The following is a 21,831-nucleotide window of genomic DNA, read 5'->3' as shown; positions in this document are numbered from 1 at the left end:
CAAACTGGCAATGTGGAAGCGGGGGCTGGGCCAGCATGTTCCTTAGGATCCCCAAGGGTCAGGGAGGAGCCAGGAGCAGCCTGGGCTCTGAGCCCTGAACCCCATGCCCTGAGCTACACAAGGACACACAGAAGGGTTGTCTCACCTTTTGTAGGAGCAGGCAGAGTTGTAGAAAGCTTAGGTTTCACTTTTGACTTTTCACTGCCCCATTGTGAACCTGTTGCCTCTTCTGCAAAAAGAGAGGGTTAAACAGATCGACTTTTCAGTTCTGGGGAAGGAAAGTGTCAGGACCAGGACTTTGCTGACAGTTTAGGGGGTCCTGGAGCCCCAGCAGCCTCCGAACTACAGTTGGCTGAGGAGCTCACATTTAAGCGTGCATAGAATTAGGGAAAAGGCTCCTATGAGGGCCATGGGAACAGGTCAGGGTGCATCTAAGCCTGGGAGAAGAGAAGGCCCTTTGAGGTGAGTTGTGCCTGAACACACAATCCAGAATGTGTGAGGCCAGCCAGGAGTGGTGGCTCACGCCTGCAACCCCAGCACTTGGGAAAGCTGATTGGGAGTGGGGCAAACTGCTTGATTCCAGGAGTTTGAGACCAGCCTAGGCAACATGGCAAAACTCTTATCTCTACAAAAAAAACAAAATATGGCCAGGTGCAGTGGCTCACGCCTGTAATCCCAGCACTTTGGGAGGCCGAGGTAGGCAGATCACCTGAGGTCAGGAGTTCGAGACCAGCCTGGCCAACATGGAGAAACCCCATCTCTATTAAAAAAAAAAAACACACACACACACACAAAATTAGTCAACCTTGGTGGCATGGGCCTGCCATCCCAGCTGCTTCAATCCCAGCAGTCTTCCTGCAAAGGCAGGATTGCTTGAGCCCTGAGAGGTTGAGAATGCAGTGAGTAGTGATTGTGCCACTGCACCACAGCCTGGGTGACAGAGTTGAGACCCTAACTCAAAGAAAAAAAAGGCTGGGCTTCGTGGGTCAACTGTAATCCTAGACTTCAGAGGCCAAGGTTGGTGGGTCACTTGAGCTCAGGAGTTGGAGACCAGCCTTGGCAACATAGTGAATCCCTGTATCTACAAAAAAATACAAAACATTAGCCAGGTGTGGTGGTAAGTGCCTGTAGTCCCAGTGAATTGGGGGACTGAGGCAGGAAAATCGTTTGAGCTCAGGAGGTTGAGGCTGCAGTGAGTTATGATCACCCCACTGTATTCCAGCCTGGATGACAAAGTGAGACCCTGTCTCAAAAAAAAAAAAAGTGTTTGAGCAGGGCTGGAGGCCCTGGGTGGGACAGGGAAATGTTTCTCCAAAGGGCAGCTGACCTTCCTGTCCCTGGTCCCCTCCTACTGCCTTTCCGTATCCTTGCACTTCTGTCTTTGGCCCTGGGGAGCGTCTCTGGTGAACTTGGAGATCCGGTGACCAGCCCCCTCCCACTGAAGTGGCTAGTGGGGGCAGACCAGACTAGACCTCACGAGAGACCAGCTCTACCCCCACCTCCTCTGCCAGCTGACACCTCCTGGCCTCCTGCTAAAAACAGTCGGTCCCAGGGGGACTATGGGTTTTCAGGCCCCCCCCTCCACGTCCAGGCAGGTATTAAAGAGGCCGAGGTCGGGCCAGACCGGCTGGACATCATGCTATTCACCGAGACTGCTCACTTCGTGGTGAATTTTCTTCTATCCCGGTGAGGGGGACCGAGGGAGGACGTTGGTGGGATAAAGCGCCCTGGTCTGGTGGCTGGGGGAGGAGGCACCCAGGTCCTTGGGAAGGCCCCGGTGGGGGCCTCCAGTCCCTCTAACTCGACCAAGAGTGACCCCGGCCCGCGCCCTGCCTCATCCGATCCGAGGCAGCTCCCTCCTCCCCGCCTGTCCTGTTCTCCAGGGGTGACTGCTGTCCCATCTCCCCCGCAGGCGGCCCCGGGCCACAACCCCACACCGCCTGGACAAGGAGTTGTGTTTCTGGGGCAGTCGGGGCCCAGTGTTGCCGGTGTCCGCCGCCCGCCGCAGCGTGGGCGACTACTGGCTGAGCCCGCAGCGCCGCCACCCTCCGGGCGCCGCCTGGCGCTGGCCGGCACGCAAACTGCTACTGCTGCCCGGGGACACAGGCCTGGCCGACGTGCCCTCGGCAAGCTGGCCCAGCTGCTACGGCGCACGCCCGAGACTCACGTGAGTGCGCGGGGAGGGGCGGGGCGAGGACCCGGGGAGTATATGGGGGTGGGGCCTACGCCAAGGGGCAGGGTCTAGGGAAAGGGCGGATCCCCAGAGCCGAGGATCCGGGCCTGGGAGCCAGGAGAGTGGGCGGAACTTGATGGGAAGGGCGGGGCCTGAGGGCGACAGGGAGCGGAAGGAAGGGGCGGGGCTGGGCGGAGTGAGCGCAGACCGGGAGAGAGAGGATCCTTGGCCGCACCCTGTCTTCCAGATATCTCCTCCCTCCAGGTGGAAGCACCGTTGGCAGAATATTAACTACTATTTTCTGGGCAAAAGGAAGAGACACCTAGTTCCCTTGCGCCCGTGAGAGCCGGTGAGGGGCGGGGCCACAGGGGGCGCGGTCGGTGGGCGGGCCCTCGTTGAGGGCGGGTCTGGGGCGGGGCCTAGCAAGAGGGCGTGGGGGAGGGGCGAGGTCCGAGCGCGACGTCGGCCCGCTGCCGTCGAGGCTTCCGAGGTTCTAGGACCTTTGTGGGGTTGAGCCGCAGCCAGAGGGGCCCCGTGTACGGGGTGTGGTCTTTGCAGGGTTATTTTTCTCTGCCCTTCTTGGGCCTACACAAACATACTTTTAAAAAGATTGACAAATTTGACTACTTCGAAATTTCTGTGCATCAGAAGACACCCCAACAAAGTAGAGGAGGCCCAAACAGGACTTCTTAAACATAATACCAGCTCTGTGCCCGATGCAGGGAGTCAGGGACCAGGAAGGTGGTGCACTTGGGTGGACACCAACTGGGTCAGCCCCAGGACAAAGGTCACTCCAGCCCTGGGCCTAGAAGCTAAGCTGAAGGAGGGAAGGGAAAGGAGACTTGGGGTCAGTTTGAAGGGCCCTGTCGTGGCAATCATCCTGTGTGTCTGTGTTCACATTTCTGTGCATCTCTGAAAGTCTGTACCACCTCTGTTTCTGTGTGTCCTGTCTCTGATCTCTGTGTCTATTTATTTAGTCAACAAATATTTATCAAGGGCTTGGCCAGGCTGGTGGCTCACGCCTGTAATCCCAGCACTTTGGGAGGCTAAGGCGGGCAGATTGCTTGAGGCCAGGAGTCCATGGCGAAACCCCATCTCTACTAAAAATAGGAAAAATTAGCCAGGTGTGGTGGTGTGTACCTGTAGTGTCAGCTACTCAGGAGGCTAAGATGGGAGGGTCACTTGAGCCCAGGAGGCAGAGATTGCAGTGAGCTGAGATTGCACCACTGCACTCCAGCCTGGGCAATTGAGCAGACCTTGTCTCAAAAAGACAAAAAGAAATATTTTCCAGGGGATGGGGAGTTGGGGAGAGATAGCATGGGGAGAAATGCCAGATATAGGTGATGGGGAAGAAGGCAGCAAATCACACTGCCACGTGTGTACCTATGCAACAATCTTGCATGTTCTTCACATGTACCCCAAAACCTAAAATGCAATAAAAAAATAAAAATAAAACAAAGAAATATTTACCACGGGCCTATTTTAGTGGTTTGTGACAGGTTTATACGCTGAGTTAATCACTGAGTTTACACTGGTGAAGAAAACAGTTGAGGTCCCTGCCCTCATGGAGCATACATTCTGGTGGGGAGACAGGCCATAAACTGGAGAAACAGTGTGTTATGTTTGAGAAGAGGGCTGGGCCAGGCTACTTGATACGGGATGGGCGGGGACCAGGACTTGTTCACAGGTTAGAACAGTGCCTAACACATAGCTGAGGCACAGTAAATGCTGAAAGAATGCATGCATTGTCGGCAGATTCCCTCTGAGGAGGTAAGTCTTAGACGAGGCTAGGAAGGATAGTCAGCCGCTTCCAGAGCCTGGAAGGAGTGTTCTGGGTGGAGTGAACAGTGTAGTCTAGTTGGTGACCATTTGCCTCTGGCTGTCTGTGCCTGGAGAATCATGTTTCTGTGTCTTTTTTGTCTGTGGTCTCTGTGATCATGGGAGCCCTGGGGTCAGTTTAAACAGGGCCCCATCAGGGTCTCTGGAAGTGAGGTCACTGCGCAGCAGATTCACCCCACTGGGTAACTCTGGCTTAACTGGCTGGGCCTGGCCGTTCCCATGGAAGCAACTCCTCCCCCCAACGGCATCAGTCCCACGACCTCTGGCTCCTTCCCAGGGCAGCATCCTGCAGTCCGGAAGGAAGTTCTTCGTCCTGTCTAACCACAGTCTCTGCTGAGGCAACCCCAGCCTTTTCCTCTCATTCTGCCTTGTGGGCAGAAGGGAGCAGATGGGCTGGCCCTTCAGCAACAGGTCCTGCCTGGACAGAGAGCCCAGTAAAGACCTGATAGAGTGGGGGTGACAACCCCCTGCAGCCTTGGGGAAGTGAACTTCAAAGAGCAGAAAATAATCGCTCATCTCAGAAGCTTCTTTGGCATCTATTATCTCATTTAATCAATTAACACCTACTTTATAGACGGAAACTCAGGCAGGCGGGGGTGGGGGAGTGGGGGGCAACAGTGGCAGAACTGGGACCAGAATCCAGGTCTCCTGATAAAATAGTAACTATAATAATTACTATTATTGCACATTTACTCTCTGCCAGGTTCTGTGCTAAAACTGCGGGCATTTTCTTCTTTAAGCCTCATCAGATCCCCATGAGGTGGGTACCCTCATTATTCTTGGTGTCCTCAGATGAGGAGGTGGAAGCTCAGCGCTGTTACACCATTTGTCCAAAGACACCCAGCCAGTTCATGGCAGGACAGGATTTGAACCCAGGCAGCCTGGCGTGCTCAGCCATGCTCCCTGGGCCCTGGGGATTCAGGAGGAGTGTCACAGGTGTCTATTTTCCAGGGACTTGGGGAGACAGGCTTCAGGCTCCATCACATGATCATCCTGGGGCTGACCTGCACCAAGGCTGGCTGAGAAGGAAGATGGCCTGGACACGCGGCGTGATCCAGAGTCCCCTCTGTGGATGAAGATGAGTCCCCTCTGCCCTCCCTCCTGAGATCTCTGTGGTTCTGCCCTTCATTTTCCAAATAAATTCTCTGCAACCTCATTCTGGCTCTCTCTACTTTGAGGGGATCTCAGTTCTTCCCATCAATACACACACTGAGTTGACCAAACGTACAGGGCTGGGAGGGCATCTGCCATCACCCTTGACCCTCCCACCATGCCTACCCCGCCCATGAGCCCCCCGTGTAGACTGGATGGAAGAGGCCTGGTTCCTGCTCTCCTGACTCTTTTTTTTTTTTTTTCTTTTGAGTTGGAGTTTCACTCTTGTTACCCAGGCTGGAGTGCAATGGCGCGATCTCGGCTCACCACAACCTCCACCTCCTGGGTTCAGGCAATTCTCCTGCCTCAACCTCCTGAGTAGCTGGGATTACAGGCACGTGCCACCATGTCCAGCTAATTTTTTGTATTTTTAGTAGAGACGGGGTTTCATCATTTTGACCAGGATGGTCTCGATCTCTTGACCTCGTGATCCACCCGCCTCGGCCTCCCAAAGTGCTGGGATTACAGGCGTGAGCCACCATGCCCGGCCTCTCCTGACTCTTAAAGTGCCACGTTAAGAGGAGACCTGCACCAGCTGAGTACAGTGTTGCAGGAGGGTGACATTAGTTTGGGGCACAGTGGATCATCTGGTGGATCAGGAAGGTCTTCTGGAGGGGTCCCCAGAGCTGGATCTTGACAGGTGGTCATGCCCGGGAGCTGCATTCCAGGCAGAGGGAGGCAGCGTGGAGAAAGGTTTGGGGATTTGTGAGACTGGCAGCCAAGTGGGCTTTGCCTCAAATGAGGCCGACTCGGGGACAGCTTCAAAGACCTTGAAAGCTGGTACAAGCTGTTATCCAGGCAGAAATGGAGCCGTGAACAAGTTTAAAGCAGGGGAGGGACGTGATAAGGCGAGTGGTCTCTGGCCCTTACCTAGGTCCGAGGCCTCAGGCACCTGCCCTTGCGCCCTCTCTTACCCACTCTCCCAGGTCCTGTCCAGGACTGGGGCCTGGAGGGATTCCTCCCTCCCCCCCCGAACCCCCCCAAGCCTCCTTGCAAAGGTCTAGCAGAGGGTGTTGATGGCTAGAGGAAAGAGCTGCCCTGATGCATCCAATCACTGCTCAACAGGAGCCCCCTTCCCCACCCATATAAGACCCCTTAGGGGCTGGGTGTAGTGGCTCATGCCTGTAATCCCAGCACATTGGGAGGCCAAGGGAGGTGGATTGCTTGAGGTCAGGAGTTCGAGACCAGTCCGGCCAACATGGTGAAACCCCGTCTTTACTAAAAATAAAAAAATTAGCCAGGTGTGATGCTGGGCACCTGTAATCCCAGCTACTTGGGAGGCAGGAGAATCACTTGAATCAGGAAGGCAGAGGTTGCCTTGAGCCGAGATCACACAACTGCAGTCCAGCCTGAGTGACAAGGGCAATACTCTGTCTAAAACAAAACAAAAAAAAAAAACCCTATGACTCATCCCCTGCCCTTTACGGGGCTCTCAGTCACATAAACAGGTGAGACTGGCAGCCAGGTGGGCTCCACCTAAAATGAAGCCAGCTCAGGGCAGCCCCACACCCAGCCCTCAGGAGCAGCAGCCATGTCCCTCCCTCCTTCAGCCGCTCTCCCTTCACGCAGAACCCAGTCCCCATCTCTGGGACTCTCTGCTCCAGGAATGTCTCTAGACTTCATCCTCTCCTGATCTGCCCTCTTCCCTCGCCTAGTTCAGGCCACCATTGCCTTTGTCTGGACCAGTCCAGTTGACTTTCTCCCGGGTTTCCTGCCTCCAACTCTGTCCTCTCTGATCTGTGTCCACTGGGGCCTGTTTGTCTGTTTTACAGGTCCCTATGGGACATCCAGGCTGACCTCCAAGGGCACCAGGAGTTCTGGACAGAGATCTAGGCTGGAAATAGAGATTTCAGAGTAGCATATAGATGAGCTCATAGATACAGGAGAGAGAAAAGAGAGAGAGAGAGTGATCGGTGGTGTTATTTTCTCTCTCCAACACAGATTCCTCTCCAGCCCATAGATCAAATGAGATCCCAAAGGCACCTCGGGTCAGCCTGGCCCAAACCGACCCCTCCATTTCCACACACATGCCACTGCTCTTCCCCAGGCTTCCTCCATGGGGCTTGGCATGCCCTTCCGCCCATTTTTCCAAGCCAGACCTTCGGTACCCCTCAGCCTTCTGACCTCCCCACTCCCACGTTGAATCCTTCCCTGAGTCCTGCGGCTGCTGCTCCTGAACGTCCCCCTTGCTCCTTTCCTCTGCCTTTTGGCAGCATTTAACGTGGTAGGTCACTCACTCCCTCTGGAAGCCATTTCTTCCCCCAGCCTTGAGGACATCCCTGCTCCTGGCTCATTGGCTATCAGCAGATCCCCTGACTGGAATCTAAATGTCTTCTGCCTTTTTTTTTCTTTCAGAGTTGGTGGTCTCACCACATTGCCCAGGCTGGTCTCCAACTCCTGGGCTCAAGTAATCCTCCCACCTCAGCCTCCCAAAGTGCTGGGATTACAGGTGTAAGCCACTGCGCCCAGCCTGGTTCTGCCTTCCCTTCTGGAGCCACTCTTTCTCTCTAGTGGATCCCGTTGAGCACTTTGGCTTCAAATTTGGGATCACCCCCAAACTATTACCTGGAGATGGGGCCTCTCTTCTGCAGTCCAGACTCATATATCTATTAACTGGCAGCTGATGTCTCTGCCAGGACTCAAATGGGCACCCAGAACTTCAACTCCAAGTCCACCCTCTTAAGCCCCAGCACTGAGAGTAGAAAGAACAGTGAGCTCAAGACCCATCGGTGCCAGCCAACTCTTCCTTCCCACTTGGGTTCAGACCTCATCATCTCTGGCCCCGATTACGGCAAAGGCAGGGAAGGACAGCCAGGCAGAGGAGGCTTTCTGTGCAAAGGCAGGAAGGGGAACAAGGTTATGGCTTGGTCAGAAGCCCAGAGTGTGTTGTGGGGCTCAGATAGCAAATACCTTAAATGTAAGGCTTGGACTTTGTCCTGAGAGCAATAGGGAGCCACTGAAAGGTTAAAATCTGCTGGGCGCAGTGGCCCACGCCTGTAATTCCAGCACTTTGGGAGGCTGAGGCAGGTGGATCACCTGAGGTCAGGAGTTTGAGACCAGCCTCACCAACACGATGAAACCCCATCTCTACTAAAAATACAAAAATTAGCCAGGCGTGGTGGCAGGCGCCTATAATCCCAGCTACTCGGGAGGCTGAGGCGGAAGAATCGCGTAAATGTGGAAGGCGGAAGTTGCAGTGAGCCAAGATTTCACCACTGCACCCCAGCCTGAGCGACAGAGTGAGGCAGGGGAATAGCTTGAGCCCGGGAGGTGGAGATTGCAGTGAGCCAGGATCGAGCCACTGCACTGCAGCCTGGTAATAGAGCAAGACTCCATCTCAAAAAAGAAAAGAGAAAGGTTAAAATCCAAGGGGAGCACATTTGTTTTTACATTTCTGTCACACCTTCATTCATTCCTTCCCCCATTTACTTGGTCTGTCAACAAATAGCCACTGAGCACCCTCTATTAGAAAGTGACTCTGAGGCCAGGCGTGGTGGCTTACGCCTGTAATCCCAGCACTTTGGGAGGCCGAGGCGGGCGGATCACGAAGTCAAGAGATTGAAACCATCCTGGCCAACATGGTGAAACCCCATCTCTACTAAAAAATACAAAAATTAGCTGGGCGTGTGGCGCACGCCTGTAGTCCCAGCTACTTGGGAGGCTGAGGCAGAAGAATTGCTTGAACGCGGGAGGCAGAGGCTTCAGTGAGCCGAGATCCCACCACTGCACTACAGCCTGGCACCTGGTGACAAAAGGAGACTCTGTCTCAAAAAAAGAAAAAAAGAAAGAAAGTGACTCTGAGACAATGGAGAATGTCCGGAGGGGCAGGGCTGGTCGGCAGAGAGATCAGTGAGAAAGAGATGACAAAGCCCAGCCCAGGTGAACGAAGCATCTTCCCAGGGCAGTGGACACGGAGAGGAGCAATGAGCTGAGATCATCCAGGTTCCTGGCTTGGGCATTGGAGGACATAAGTAAGGTGTGAGAGGTGCCGAGCCCAAATCCCAGAGTGATGGAGTCTATGGTGGGAAGAGCCAGTCCTTCCTCCCGGGGACTCTGAAAACCTCCTTGGGAGTGGTTTGATCTGGGTTTTAAGAGAAGAGTAGGCCAGGCATGATGGCTCACGCCTGTAATCCCAGCATATTGGGAGGCTGAGGCAGGCAGATCATCTGAGGTCAAGAGTTCAAGACCAGCCTGGCCAACATGGTGAAATCCCATCTCTACTAAAAATACAAAAATTAGTGGGGCATGGTGGTGGGCGCCTGTAATCCCAGCTACTCGGAAAACCAAGGCTGGAGAATCTTTGACTCCGGAAGGTGGAGGTTGTAGTGAGGCGAGATGGCGCCATTGCACTCCAGCCTGGGCATAGAGTGAGACTCCGTCTCAAAAAAGAAAAGAAAAGAAAAATAAAGTTGGTGGGGGGGGGGGGGGGGGGGACATTCCAGAGTATATTTCTTGGGAAAAAGTCACTAAAAGGAGGTCCCAGGGGACACTTATGGGGTGCAAGAGGAAAGGGAGAGAATCTTCAGGATTCTGAGGAAGAGGCACATTCCTTTCTCATTTAAGAAATTGATTCAGGCCAGTTGCAGTGGCTCACGCCTGTAATCCCAACAGTGGGAGGATCACTTGAGTCCAGGAGTTTGAAGGCCAGCCTGGGCAACATGGCGAGACCCTGTCTCTACGGAAAAAAAAAAAAAAAGTTGGGCATGATGGTGTGCACTTATATTCCTAGCGACTTGGGAGGCTGAGGTGAGAGGATCACCTGAGCCCAGGGAGGTCAAGGGGCCACAGGGCTGACTCAGGGCCATCCCAGGCTCCCAGCTCCCCTCCCTAGGGCAGAAAGAGGAGAGAGGACGAGAATAGGAAACTGTTGAGCACCAAGTTTGTGTCAGGCACCTGCCCCGGAATTTTATGTAGCAGCCCTGAGGAACATTATTGAAATCCTCCAGTGTGGTCTGCTTCTCTGGGTTTTAAGGACTTTCCTTGATGCTGTTAACTCATGTATTTCACAACAACCCCACAGAATGAGTACTATTGTCATTCCCATTTTATAGATGAGGATACTGAGGCTCAGAGAGGACCTGAAGTCATGCAGTGGCAATGGAGCCAGCTCTTCACTACGACCACCACCTCAACACAACAATACCTCACCAAATCTTCACAACCACCTGAAGCAGCTCCCAGTGTCTTCATTTTAGAGTGGGCAAATGGGGCTAGCGAGGGGAAGGGAACCTGTCCAGGGCTGCAAAGCTGGAAGGTAGAGAAGTGTGGGCTTGGATCATTTAGGGAAAGAGGCAGAATAGGAGAGGTGGTGGGGTGAGGTTGGGGTGATGTAGAAAGGGGTGGGACTGAGAACTAGGCTAGGAGGGAGCTTCGGTTTCTCTTTTTGTTGTTGTTGTTGTTTTGAGATGGAGTTTTGCTCTGGTTGTCCAGGCTGGAGTGCCATGGGGCGATCTTGGCTCACTGCAACCTTCACCTCCTGGGTTCAAGTGATTCTCCTGCCTCAGCCTCCCTAGTAGCTGGGATTACAGGCATGCGCCACCACGCCCAGCTAATTTTGTATTTTTAGTAGAGACGGGGTTTCACCATGTTGGCCAGGCTGCTCGAACTCCTGACCTCTGGTAATCTGCCTGCCTCAGCCTCCCAAAATGCTGGGATTACAAGCATGAGCCACCATGCCTGATCCAGTTTCTCTTTTGAAGGGACTTCCCATAAGGGGGGGATTTTGGTTGGAAATTTGTAAGTAACCCATGTTCCACTGGTGTGGCCACTCCTTTTCCAAAGGCACCCAGGATCTGTAAAGAAACTGAAAGTCAGAAAGAGGTGCGGAGGAGGAGAGGGTCGGCTCCGGGCAGCCCAGATAAACTGGGTTGAATTTCTGGTGACCTCATCAAGCCTGGGGGAGGTCAGCAGGTGAGCTGGGATTACAGGCCTCTTTGCTACTGGGGAAACTGACCCCCAGAGAGACAGCTCTATCAGATAGTGGTTGGGCCTCATCCAGTCTAGGCAACCACCACACATACACATGTGTGTACACGCGCACGCACACACACAACCAGGGGAAGTGGGAGGGAAAAGGAGAAAGAAAAGGTCTGGGTGGCCTAGAATTCTGAAAGAACTTTCAAAATCCCTGTCCTTATGAGTTGGTCACTGTCTGGATGGCAGTTACCAGTGAAGGGCCCCTGAGGTGCCCCCATATCCAGAGCAGGGTTGAGGCCTGTCACTGGCAGGGACGCTGCGTACCTGGGTCTTGCTGACAACCATAACAGGAGCCAGGGAGCCCAGGCGCGTGAGAAGCAGCACTGCTTCTGCAGAGTCCAGCCCCTGGGGCAGGCCCTGCATTTGCCTGGGCTCTCCTTGCCAACACCTCTGGCAGCTCCTCTCGGCCTGGGGCTCAGAACCTGCGCTGGTTGCCTCCAGCTGGCCCTAGCACGACGGGCGCCTCAGTGTTCTCGAAAACCACCTTCCCCTAGTTCTGGTCTTCTTTCCTCCTCTGGAAATGGGGACAATAGTGGAACACATTTCACAGGGTCAGAGGGAACATGTGGAAAGCAGTTGGCACAGGGCTTGGCATACAACAAGCACACAACCAACGCTGGCAGCAATGATGATGATTACTGTCTGTTCTTCCTGCCTTTAAAAACATTTATTTATTTACTTTTGAGACAGTTTTACTCTGTTGCCCACACTGGAGTGCAGGGGTGCCATCTCAGCTCACTGCAACCTCCACTACACTGCCATCCCCCAGCCTCCCAAGTAACTGGAATTACAGGCACACACCACCACGCCCGGCTAATTTTTGTATTTTTAGTAGAGGCAGGGTTTTTACTTTGTTGGTCATGGCTGGTCTTGAACTCCTGGCCTCATGTGATCCGACTGCCTCAGCCTCCCAAAGTACTTGGATTACTGTACCTGGCTTATCTTATTTTTTGTAGAGATGGGGTCTCGCTATGTTATAGCCCAAGCTGGTCCTCGACTTCTGGGCTCAAGCAATCCTCCTGTCTTGGCCTCCCAAAGTGCTGGAATTACAGGTGTGAGGCACCATGCCCTGCCTTCGTTCCTGCCTTTTGCCTTTTTTTTTTTCACTGTCACCCAGGTTAGAGTGCAATGGCGTGATCTCTGCTTACCGCAAAAGTCAGTTGGGTGTGATGGCTACAGGTATGCGCCATCACACTCAACTAATTTTTGTATATTTTGATAGAGATGGGGTTTCACCATGTTGGCCAGGCTGGTCTTGAACTCCTGGCCTCAAGCAATCTGCCACCTTGGCCTCCCAAAGTGCTGGAATGCGCCCTGCCCACTTCCTACTTTTTAAAGATTCTTCCCGTTGGTCTGCACTCCAGGCTTTCTCCTGCCCCTAGTCTGCTGCTGGCTCCTTCCCAGGGCCCTCTCCTGCTGCTGCCCCACCAGTGCAGTGCTCCTGCCACCCAGGCACCTCCTGGGCGTCCTATGCACAGTTTGGCTGCCATTACCCTCTTATTGGCAGCAATCAGAGGCCCAGATTTCCAGGGGTCAGTCCTGACTTAAACCTTCTGTTCATTGTCCCTATAAGGTCACTAATCAGAATTTAGGCCCTAGCCTTTGGCTCAGGAAATATGGTTGCATGTCCATGTGGTGAAGTATTCAGACTTCAGGCTGCCTTCTGGTCATCCCCCTGAATCTTCCTTGGATGCTGCAAATGCAACAAGGCTAGATTCAGCAACTCCTTCCCACATTCTTTTTCCCTTTGATGGTCTATCTCTGCTGACAGGCCCAGTTCACCCACTGTCACCATGAACAGAAAAGCAGGTGGCAGCAGCATCCAGTCCCTGCACCCAGACAGTTACCAAATCCTAGGGATCCCATCTCCCAAACCTTTCTCCAAAAGAGACCTCTCTTTACCTCTGTACCCTCGTACCTATCATTCCTGTTCCCACTCTGTCCTGCTCTGAGCTCTTCTCTATGCTCTTCCTCCACCAGGCAGCCCACAGGTCCTTCATCTAATGCTGGATCTGGCTTTCTTCTCCCCTAAGACATGGCCTGTCTCTTTTCTCCTGCCCCACCACGGGAAACCCCTGAGGGCTGGGACTCTGACTGACTTACCATCTTACGCTTAGATGTCTAAGTGTGAGCAGAAAGAGGAACTCCAGTCAGTATTTGCAGCTATGAATCACAGGACCAAACCTCTCACTGTACAGATGAGCAAGCTGAGGCCAAAGAGGAGAGAGGACTGGCTCATGGTGACAGCAGGAAGAGGCTGACCTGGGGCAAGAACTGAGGTCTCCAGGTCCAGCTGGTGCCCCCCAGAAGGAGATGGAGACTGGGGCTGTGCCTAGTCGCCTTTCCATAGGGCCTCCATTGGGACCTCTGATGTCTCTTCCCAACTCGAGGCCTTTACATATACCGGTCCTTCCGCTAGGAAGGCCCACCCCTCCATCTCTGCCTACATATTGCCCATTCACACCTCCTCTGGCATCTAATCTGGTCCTTGACACAAGATTCTGGGGCCTGAGAGACCTCAAAATATCCCCCAGCCTCCTTCATGGGGCATCATTTCTGCTGCCCCCCCCTTCCATCTTCAGCTCTGCCCTGCATCTCCCCAGAGGCCCCAGCTTTCCTGCCGGGGAAATTCATCCCCTGCTGTCAATGCCTGACTCATGGCAGGGCCGGGAGCATCTCAGGCCAGGGCCAGGGCCAGAGCCCTTACAAGAACTGGAACAGATGAGGAGTTGTATGAACGTGGGGTCTCTGGTCTCTGCAGCTTCCCTGCCCCCATCCATCCCAGAGTCACCCTGTCCTTCCCATTCCTCCTTTCCCTGTCACTCCATCCTGGCAAAAGCCCACACCTCAAAGGTGTGGTTCTGACCACCACAGCGACACACACAGGCCCCCATGGGAACACTCACCCAGACAGAAAGGAGCCACTCTTTTCTCTACACACTCAGATATTCCCCGAACTCTGGGCTTAAGCCTCCCAAAGCACTGGGATTACAGGCGTGAGCCACCACGCCCAGCCCATAGATATTCTCTCATACAGCCACACACTCATAGTTTCACACTCTTAGACACAGTCACCAACAGTCTCAAGGAAGGGCAAGCACACATCCAGTGAGTCTGTCACCAGGATCACCACGCTGTCTCCTTCACCCTCGAATGTACAGGGCCAAACAAAGATGCAGATGCACACAACCACAAACGTGCACACCTGGGCACACACACACACACACACACAGCCATAAAGTCTCACAGACAGACACAGAGCAATACACACAGTCACACACAGAGAGAAACAGATACACACAGTTGCACACAGGCTCCCGGAGACGCAGAACAATGGGCGCATTGTCTGGGTTGGCAGCAGCTGGGGAGGAAGGAGCCGCAGTGTGGACGGAGGAGGCCGTGGGGCTGCTGAACCCTCCCACCCCCACCCTGAAGCATCCTAAACCTTTTGCCTCTTCCAGAAGTCAGATTCTGCTGGGACCTGGATTTGCTGAGGGCTGAGGCTCCCAGTCACCCCTTCCCCAGCCTCCTGGGATGTCTGGTGGGGATGCAGAGCCTCCCCTGGGGACCAGGCTCCCTCTAGGGTTCTGGGGACTTAGGGTCTTTCACCCTGACACTCCTCGCTGCTCCTCCTGGGCTCCTTGGGAAGATTTGCCTCTCAGCCCTGCCAGGCAGTGCCTGGGGATCAGAAGCCTTAGGCTCTGCTCTTAACCTCTGACCCCAACCCCTCCAAGACTCACACACCCTCCATCCATCTGAGCCCGGCCAGCTGGTACGGGCAGCGCCTGGCAGCATTGTGGGTTCCCCATTGTGGCTGAGACAGACAGCAGGTCATGACATCCATCCTTTAGTGGCAGCCGGGGGAGAAGCCACCGTATTTTCAGTGAGCTGCAGTGGGGGCACGGTGCCTCTCCGTGTTCCAAAGTAGCCCTTGCCTCCCACTCTGACCAGGCAGCCCCAGATCTCAACAGGAAATTCTGCCAGGGGATTCCTTACAGCCCTTGGCCCATGTTATCAGATCTCTCCAAACCCTTTCTCACCCTCAGCTACTGGTAGTTGCTATGTGCCCTTGAGCACGTCACTTTCTCTTCCTGAACCTCTGTGTCCCAGTCTGTGAAATGAGGCAGGGGTCGGGGCAAGTGAAGCTGAGAGTAGCTGAGGATATTCTGTAGTCTCAGGGTGGGGGTGGGGATGGAGGATATGGGAGTGAGTGCAGAATCTAGAAGCCACCTCAGCCCTCTGTGGTCAGATCTCTGGGGAGTTCCCAATTTCTCAGGCCCTGGGGTGTCTTCACACTTCACAGCCTCAGGCCTCCCAGGAGGCTTCGCCCGTAGGAGGGAGGGGATGGACTTGCTGAGCTGGCTGGGATGCAGCCTTGTACTTGCAACACTTTGCTTCCTCCAGCCTCCATCCCTTTCCTCCTGGGGGCTGAGGGCGGGCAGCTGGACACAGACATCCGGGGCCCGCCAGGACTCTGGGGTTCCCACCAGCCTATCTAGGCCAGCGGAAGGAGAGGTGGCAGAGGACCAGAGCTAGGGAGTCTCCAGCCACCCCCACCCTGCCTCCAGGCTTTCTTGCTCTCGGGCAGGGTGGGAGGCTGGGCTGAGCAGCCTTGGGGGCTGTCCTCAGGGGCTGTCCCTGGGAGGGACCCTTGGTGGCATCCTGTCCCTCCCTTTCAGAAACTGGGGTGTTTTGAGGTTCGTTGAGTCCCCAGCTGGAGTTCCTCTGCCAGCCTAGGGCACCCTGATTTACGGGAGCAGAGCTGTGTGTGGGGTAAAGAGGAAGGACCAGAGCTAAGTCTGACAGGTCGCCAATGCCTCTGAGCCTCCAACGGGGATGGAGATGCCCGTCAAGGTCACAGAATCCCCTCATGGGACTTTGCAGTGGGTCCAGTCTGAGGGCAGGAGGGGCTGAACGCGAATCTGTCTGTCCTCACTCAGAATGGCCACCAAGGGACTGAAAGGAGGAATGAGGGACAGGCCTCCCTAGTCTGACTAGAGCGACTTCGAGGCAGGTCAGAGGCCCCCCCGCACCCCGGCTGGCCGCGGCAGGCAAGCAGGGACGTGGGTGTGACCTCTGACCGCTCTACAGGCCGGAGGGGGTGCCAAGCCCAGGGCAGGGGCCCTGCGGCTTCTATGGCCACATTTTCTGGAGCGTAATTCAGGATCGGCCATCTGACGAGTCTCGTGGTGTGAGCCCTTCGAAGGGTTCGAGCGGGAGACTGACAGCAGCTGCAGGACCAAGGCGTTGGGGGCCACTCCAGGCTGCGGGGGCGCCCACCCTGGGAGGTGGAGCGGAGAGGAAGGAATGACTGCCCGTCCCCTTCCTCTAGGCCCCCCGCCCCGCCCTGCCCGGCTCGCGGGAGGACTGGCCTCGCTCCGGCCCACACGAGATTCTACCTGCCCCTGGGAGTCGAGTGGGGTGGGGGGACCCGACCGCCAGCGTCGCCTGCTGCGCAAGTGGGGCCTGCGAGGCGACCCCGCCTCCGCCCCTCTATTGGGCGCTCATTTAAATGTCCGGCCCCGCCCCGAGCTCAGGCTCGTATATATAGGCAACTCGGCGGGCGGCGGGCGGCATTCTGGCGCGGAGCGGAGCGGCAGCGGGCGCAGCTAGCGGGTCGGTCGCGGAGCGGAGGTGCAGCTCGGCTTCCCCCCGCACCCCTCCCCCTCGGGCGCCAGCCCCACCCCTCTGCCGGCCGGGCCGACCCCGCCGTACTATCCCCTGCGGCGCGAGCCCGGGGCGGCTCCGGGCGCCCCCCAGCAGACCCCCATCATGGGTAGCCAGAGCTCCAAGGCTCCCCGGGGCGACGTGACCGCCGAGGAGGCAGCAGGCGCTTCCCCCGCGAAGGCCAACGGCCAGGTGGGTACGCTCGGCCCGGCCGGCGCCAGCCCCCTCCCCTCGTACCTCGCCCCCTCTAGGGCGCGGGGCCGGGGCCGCGCGCTTTGTCCGGCCCGGGACACGCGGCGCCCCCTCCCCCGCCCGGTCCCTTTGTTCTCGGCGCCGCAGCCCCCGCGGGCGAAGCGAGGGGAGGGGCGGGGAGGGGGCGCCGGCCGGGCCCCGCCGCCTTCTTTGTTCGAGGCCCCGGCCCCCGGCGCTGCCCCCCGGCCGCCCCGAGTGCCGCGCGGGGAACAAAGGCGCTGCTGGGCCACGCCAAGGGGGCGCCCAGGGGCCGCGGAGCTGGGGCCCGGCGGGGAGCGCACTCCACCCGCAAACCCGACCTTGGTGGCCCACGGTCTTTTTTTTTTAAGGGGGAGCCGAGATGTGGGAGAGCCTGGGGTGGGTGGGGGCCGTTTACACAAAGCGAGAGGCTGGGAAAATAGGCCGTCCAGGTGCAGAGAGACAGCGCCCTGGGGCGCCTTCCCGCCCAATGTCGCCTAGAACGGCTCGCCCGCCTGCCCGGGATCCGCACAGAAGATCCGGAGCGGTTCCTCGCGGAATAGAGAGCGCGCCCCGGGGGACGGGGGTGGGGGCCACAGGACCCCAGCGCCTCCTGCCGGTCGCGGCCTCTGCGCACTCGGTCCCCGCGCACTCGTGAGGGGCGAAAGGGAGGTGTTTGACGGGATCCTAGGTGTGGGGTGAGGCTGAAGCCAGACTTTTGGGTTGCAGTAGAATCGAATCAGGGACCCCCTCATCTAGAAGGGATCAGAAGCGGGCTGGGGGAGGGGGAAACCCTGCCCTCATTGCTGTCCCCTCTGCCCTGCAGGAGAATGGCCACGTGAAAAGCAATGGAGACTTATCCCCCAAGGGTGAAGGGGAGTCGCCCCCCGTGAACGGAACAGATGAGGCAGCAGGGGCCACTGGTGATGCCATCGAGCCAGCACCCCCTAGCCAGGGTGCTGAGGCCAAGGGGGAGGTCCCCCCCAAGGAGACCCCCAAGAAGAAGAAGAAATTCTCTTTCAAGAAGCCTTTCAAATTGAGCGGCCTGTCCTTTAAGAGAAATCGGAAGGAGGGTGGGGGTGATTCTTCTGCCTCCTCACCCACAGAGGAAGAGCAGGAGCAGGGGGAGATCGGTGCCTGCAGCGACGAGGGCGAGGGCACTGCCCAGGAAGGGAAGGCTGCTGCCACCCCTGAGAGCCAGGAGCCCCAGGCCAAGGGGGCAGAGGCCAGTGCGGCCTCAGAAGAAGAGGCAGGGCCCCAGGCTACAGAGCCATCCACTCCCTCAGGGCCAGAGAGTGGCCCTACACCAGCCAGCGCTGAGCAGAATGAGTAGCTAGGTGGGGGCAGGTGGGTGATCTCTAAGCTGCAAAAACTGTGCTGTCCTTGTGAGGTCACTGCCTGGACCTGGTGCCCTGGCTGCCTTCCTGTGCCCAGAAAGGAAGGGGCTATTGCCTCCTCCCAGCCACGTTCCCTTTCCTCCTCTCCCTCCTGTGGATTCTCCCATCAGCCATCTGGTTCTCCTCTTAAGGCCAGTTGAAGATGGTCCCTTACAGCTTCCCAAGTTAGGTTAGTGATGTGAAATGCTCCTGTCCCTGGCCCTACCTCCTTCCCTGTCCCCACCCCTGCATAAGGCAATTGTTGGTTTTCTTCCCCAATTCTTTTCCAAGTAGGTTTTGTTTACCCTACTCCCCAAATCCCTGAGCCAGAAGTGGGGTGCTTATACTCCCAAACCTTGAGTGTCCAGCCTTCCCCTGTTGTTTTTAGTCTCTTGTGCTGTGCCTAGTGGCACCTGGGCTGGGGAGGACACTGCCCCGTCTAGGTTTTTATAAATGTCTTACTCAAGTTCAAACCTCCAGCTTGTGAATCAACTGTGTCTCTTTTTTGACTTGGTAAGCAAGTATTAGGCTTTGGGGTGGGGGGAGGTCTGTAATGTGAAACAACTTCTTGTCTTTTTTTCTCCCATTGTTGTAAATAACTTTTAATGGCCAAACCCCAGATTTGTACTTTTTTTTTTTTTTTTTCTAACTGCTAAAACCATTCTCTTCCACCTGGTTTTACTGTAACATTTGGAAAAGGAATAAATGTCGTCCCTTTAGTGGTGCTTTAATGAGTGGTCTTCTGTGGGTAGGTAGGGTGAGAAGATTGGTGGAAACTAGTTCACTTCAAGCCTCCAGGGAGGAGGTAAGGCAGGCAGGTAAGTTTTATGGGGTCTTGTTCAGGGGGTTGCCCCAATACTCATGGACACCAGAAGGGCAGGGAAGTAGAGTTGAAACCAACTCAGAGACACGTAAGAAACAAGCTCAGGAGGATATAGAAATGTACCATTTTATTACAAAGAGGTTCACAAAAATGAAAATAGTATCTCAGGAAAACTAGACTACCAGCCTCCACCTGCAGAATTAGGGGAAGACAGAGGGCAGGCAGTGTGACTTTCTTGGCTCACTTGAGGCCAGTGGGAAGGTATGAAAACAGAACCAATCTAAAAATGGCTGATGTTACCTTAGGAGCCTGAAAAGAACAGGAGATCCTTGAAGACCCAGCCGCCCCTTCTATCATGTTCAATAAGGGCACCTTTCCAAAACTACTTAGCAGGCACTTGGCATTTCAGGATTTTGTCATGGTTGCATAAAAGTATCCCTTTCACTTAGACCTGGCACCCTTTGTGGTTCAAAGTTAAGATGGGTGGCAAGGCAGTTCCTGAAAGAACAGTACAGCTGCCCTGGGCTCAGAGCCTTGATTTCTGTCCCTGGGGATATTTATATTTAATAAATTTTTATATAAATACACAGAGAAATAGAAAATATAAAATCTGAGGTGTTAGAGGAGAAAGGTGAGGGACTCGGCAGGAAGCCAAAGCTGGAGAGGTCTGCTCAGGCCAACTTGACCTCCTCCTTGACCCTGTGGAGAAAGCAGAGACTGGCATGAGATGACCCACCCCAGAGCTTCAGGGCAAAAGTGCAGACACAGTGACTTCCACAGGATCCCAGGTGACTACTAGGGGCTGGAGCTTCCTAGCTCTGCCTAGAACTGCAGAGACAGACAGACTGCTCCCTGAAAGAGGCCTTTGTAAGCTGGACCAGCTGTCCCTGTGCCTTTCCTCAGAGTGGTGGGACAAAGGGGCTGGTGCTCCAATGGCAGGGAGATGGCCACAGGCAGCTCCTTCCTCACCCTTTGGCTTCTGGCTTCTCCTCCTTGGTTTTCTCCTCTTCTGTGACTTCTAGAACATAAGAGTACAGGGATGGCCAAGGGCAGCCCCTCTGGAAAGACCCATGAGGTCTTCATTTACCCTGAGACCCCTTCCCCAACACTCCAGCTCACTGGACATACGAAAGAGAAAAGCCCATCCCTGGTCCTCCCAGTGAGCCCTGTTGAGAACAGGTTGGACCGGTTTCCCAGCCTGCTACAGCCAGAACCTAGTGGGTGGAGGCAGCCCCCTGGGAAACTGGGGTGCAGTGCTGGGAAAAGGGGTTGGGTGGTATGTGAGAGCTGAACTCAGCCAGTAGAAGTTCATTGTTTTGTGGGCCCTGCCACTTCTGGGAGCCACTGAAAGGCTCAAGGAGCTGAGGAAGAGCCCCACAGGAGCTGGCAGGGCCTGAGTCACTCCCTCCTCCCACTGCCCTACATAGATTCATCCTCTCAGTCTCAAGACCCAAGTCTCGGCCGAACCCAAACCCACCTTTCTTCTCCTCTGGCTCTTTCTCTTTTTCATCCTCTGTTTTGACTCTCTTGGCTTTTTTGAAGTTGGAAGAGTTCTTGCGGCCCCCCTCTCCCTCCTCTTCAGAGTCTGAGAACTCTTCCTCACAGGCAATTCGTTTGTCAGAGGAGCAGACTGGGCAGGAGTGGGAAGGATGGGTGAGAGGCAGGCGGGTGCTGATCTAGCTCAGCATCTGTGTCCTCCAAGAGACACCAAAGGAGAGGGGACCAGAGAAGAGGGAGGAACTCAAGCTCCCTAACTTGTGCCTACAGGCTCTGGAACTCGAAACAGATTTCTCAACGGGTGGGGAGCTTGGAGGAAACGTGCAGCCAGGAATGGTGGTGGAAGTTGGAGCTGCCTATTGAGTGGAAGGCACAGGGCTCTGGGTCTAGGTCTTACTTGAGATGCGCTTGTCAGGGTCTTCTTCGTCCTCATCGCCACTCTCCTCAGGGATGGCGTCCTCAGGAATCGCCTGCATTTGGACCCCAGGTGCATGTGGCAGCATCCTCAGGTTCTCAAACAGTCGCTGTCTGTGGCCAATGGGAGAGTAGCAGGGCTCTGGTCAGGGACAAACCGGAGTCAGGAATGTTCAACCCAGGGGTGGCCAGAGGATATACTCACTTGATCTTCTCCAGGTACTCATTCGTGTTCTGGTTAGTCATATTGGAAGGACTGATGTGGAGCTTGAAATCTGGTCCAAAGTATTCGAAGTAGTCGTTGTATGGAAGCTCTGATTGGGGCAGGGCAGAAAACAGTCAAGAGACCTGGTCGCCATGGCACCCTAAGAAAATCATTTGTAGGTTTCTCTGGGCCTGTTTATACATCTGTCCAACAGAGAAGAATGCCTCCAAGACATGGTGAGACATAGGTACCTATGGGATTTCCATCTCTTGAACACCACTCCCCTATGTCCTTAACAGTGGTGTATATGTTGCTGGGGAAGGCCCAAGCCCCTGGTTAGGACGCTTGAGGCCATGCTCATCATGAATGCTCCCTCCACTCACTACTACAGTTACTCTACAGAGTAGAAATTCCAAAGCTGTAAATTACTACTGAGAACTGTAAAAGCAGAAGGGAGAGAGGACAGAGCTAAAAAGGACTCGGGGAAGGCTGGGCACGG

General features: G+C 55.3%; 3 protein-coding genes across 4 annotated transcripts in view; 2 read left to right on the top strand and 1 right to left on the bottom strand.

Annotated features, from left to right (window-relative positions):
* The first annotated feature begins 1,220 nt into the window (after nucleotides 1–1,220).
* On the top strand, nucleotides 1,221–5,168 carry LOC116529203. 2 transcript variants are annotated; one of them, XR_004259427.1, is made up of 4 exons: nucleotides 1,221–1,666; nucleotides 1,913–2,167; nucleotides 2,438–2,522; nucleotides 4,964–5,168. XR_004259427.1 is itself a non-coding variant. In XM_032246757.1 (4 exons), the coding sequence occupies exons 1-3, from the start codon at nucleotides 1,304–1,306 to the stop codon at nucleotides 2,514–2,516; spliced, it is 717 nt and encodes a 238-aa protein (XP_032102648.1). In that variant the 5' UTR covers nucleotides 1,233–1,303; the 3' UTR covers nucleotides 2,517–2,522; nucleotides 4,964–5,168. The 2 variants fall into 2 exon arrangements, 1 of the variants encoding a protein (XP_032102648.1); XM_032246757.1 differs by having other exon boundaries at nucleotides 1,233–1,686.
* An 11,544-nt stretch (nucleotides 5,169–16,712) lies between these two features.
* MARCKSL1 (MARCKS like 1) lies at nucleotides 16,713–19,117 on the top strand. The gene is made up of 2 exons (XM_032246756.1): nucleotides 16,713–16,999; nucleotides 17,844–19,117. The coding sequence occupies exons 1-2, from the start codon at nucleotides 16,913–16,915 to the stop codon at nucleotides 18,348–18,350; spliced, it is 594 nt and encodes a 197-aa protein (XP_032102647.1). The 5' UTR covers nucleotides 16,713–16,912; the 3' UTR covers nucleotides 18,351–19,117.
* A 200-nt stretch (nucleotides 19,118–19,317) lies between these two features.
* HDAC1 (histone deacetylase 1) overlaps nucleotides 19,318–21,831 on the bottom strand; it is a 45,757-nt gene continuing 43,243 nt past the window's right edge. The window contains exons 10-14 of the mRNA XM_032246755.1: nucleotides 21,333–21,441; nucleotides 21,111–21,241; nucleotides 20,694–20,846; nucleotides 20,186–20,234; nucleotides 19,318–19,915 (exon numbers count right to left, since the gene is read on the bottom strand). Coding sequence (XP_032102646.1) covers nucleotides 19,888–19,915; nucleotides 20,186–20,234; nucleotides 20,694–20,846; nucleotides 21,111–21,241; nucleotides 21,333–21,441 — 470 coding nt within the window. The 3' untranslated portion in view covers nucleotides 19,318–19,887. The remainder of the gene's footprint in view (nucleotides 19,916–20,185; nucleotides 20,235–20,693; nucleotides 20,847–21,110; nucleotides 21,242–21,332; nucleotides 21,442–21,831) is intronic.

The sequence above is a fragment of the Sapajus apella genome, unplaced genomic scaffold, assembly GCF_009761245.1.
Source record: "Sapajus apella isolate SASKATOON/1434 unplaced genomic scaffold, GSC_monkey_1.0 scaffold62, whole genome shotgun sequence".
Lineage (NCBI taxonomy): Eukaryota > Metazoa > Chordata > Mammalia > Primates > Cebidae > Sapajus > Sapajus apella.
Note: the sequence above shows the minus strand (reverse complement) of the source record. Positions and strands in the feature narration are given on the sequence as shown.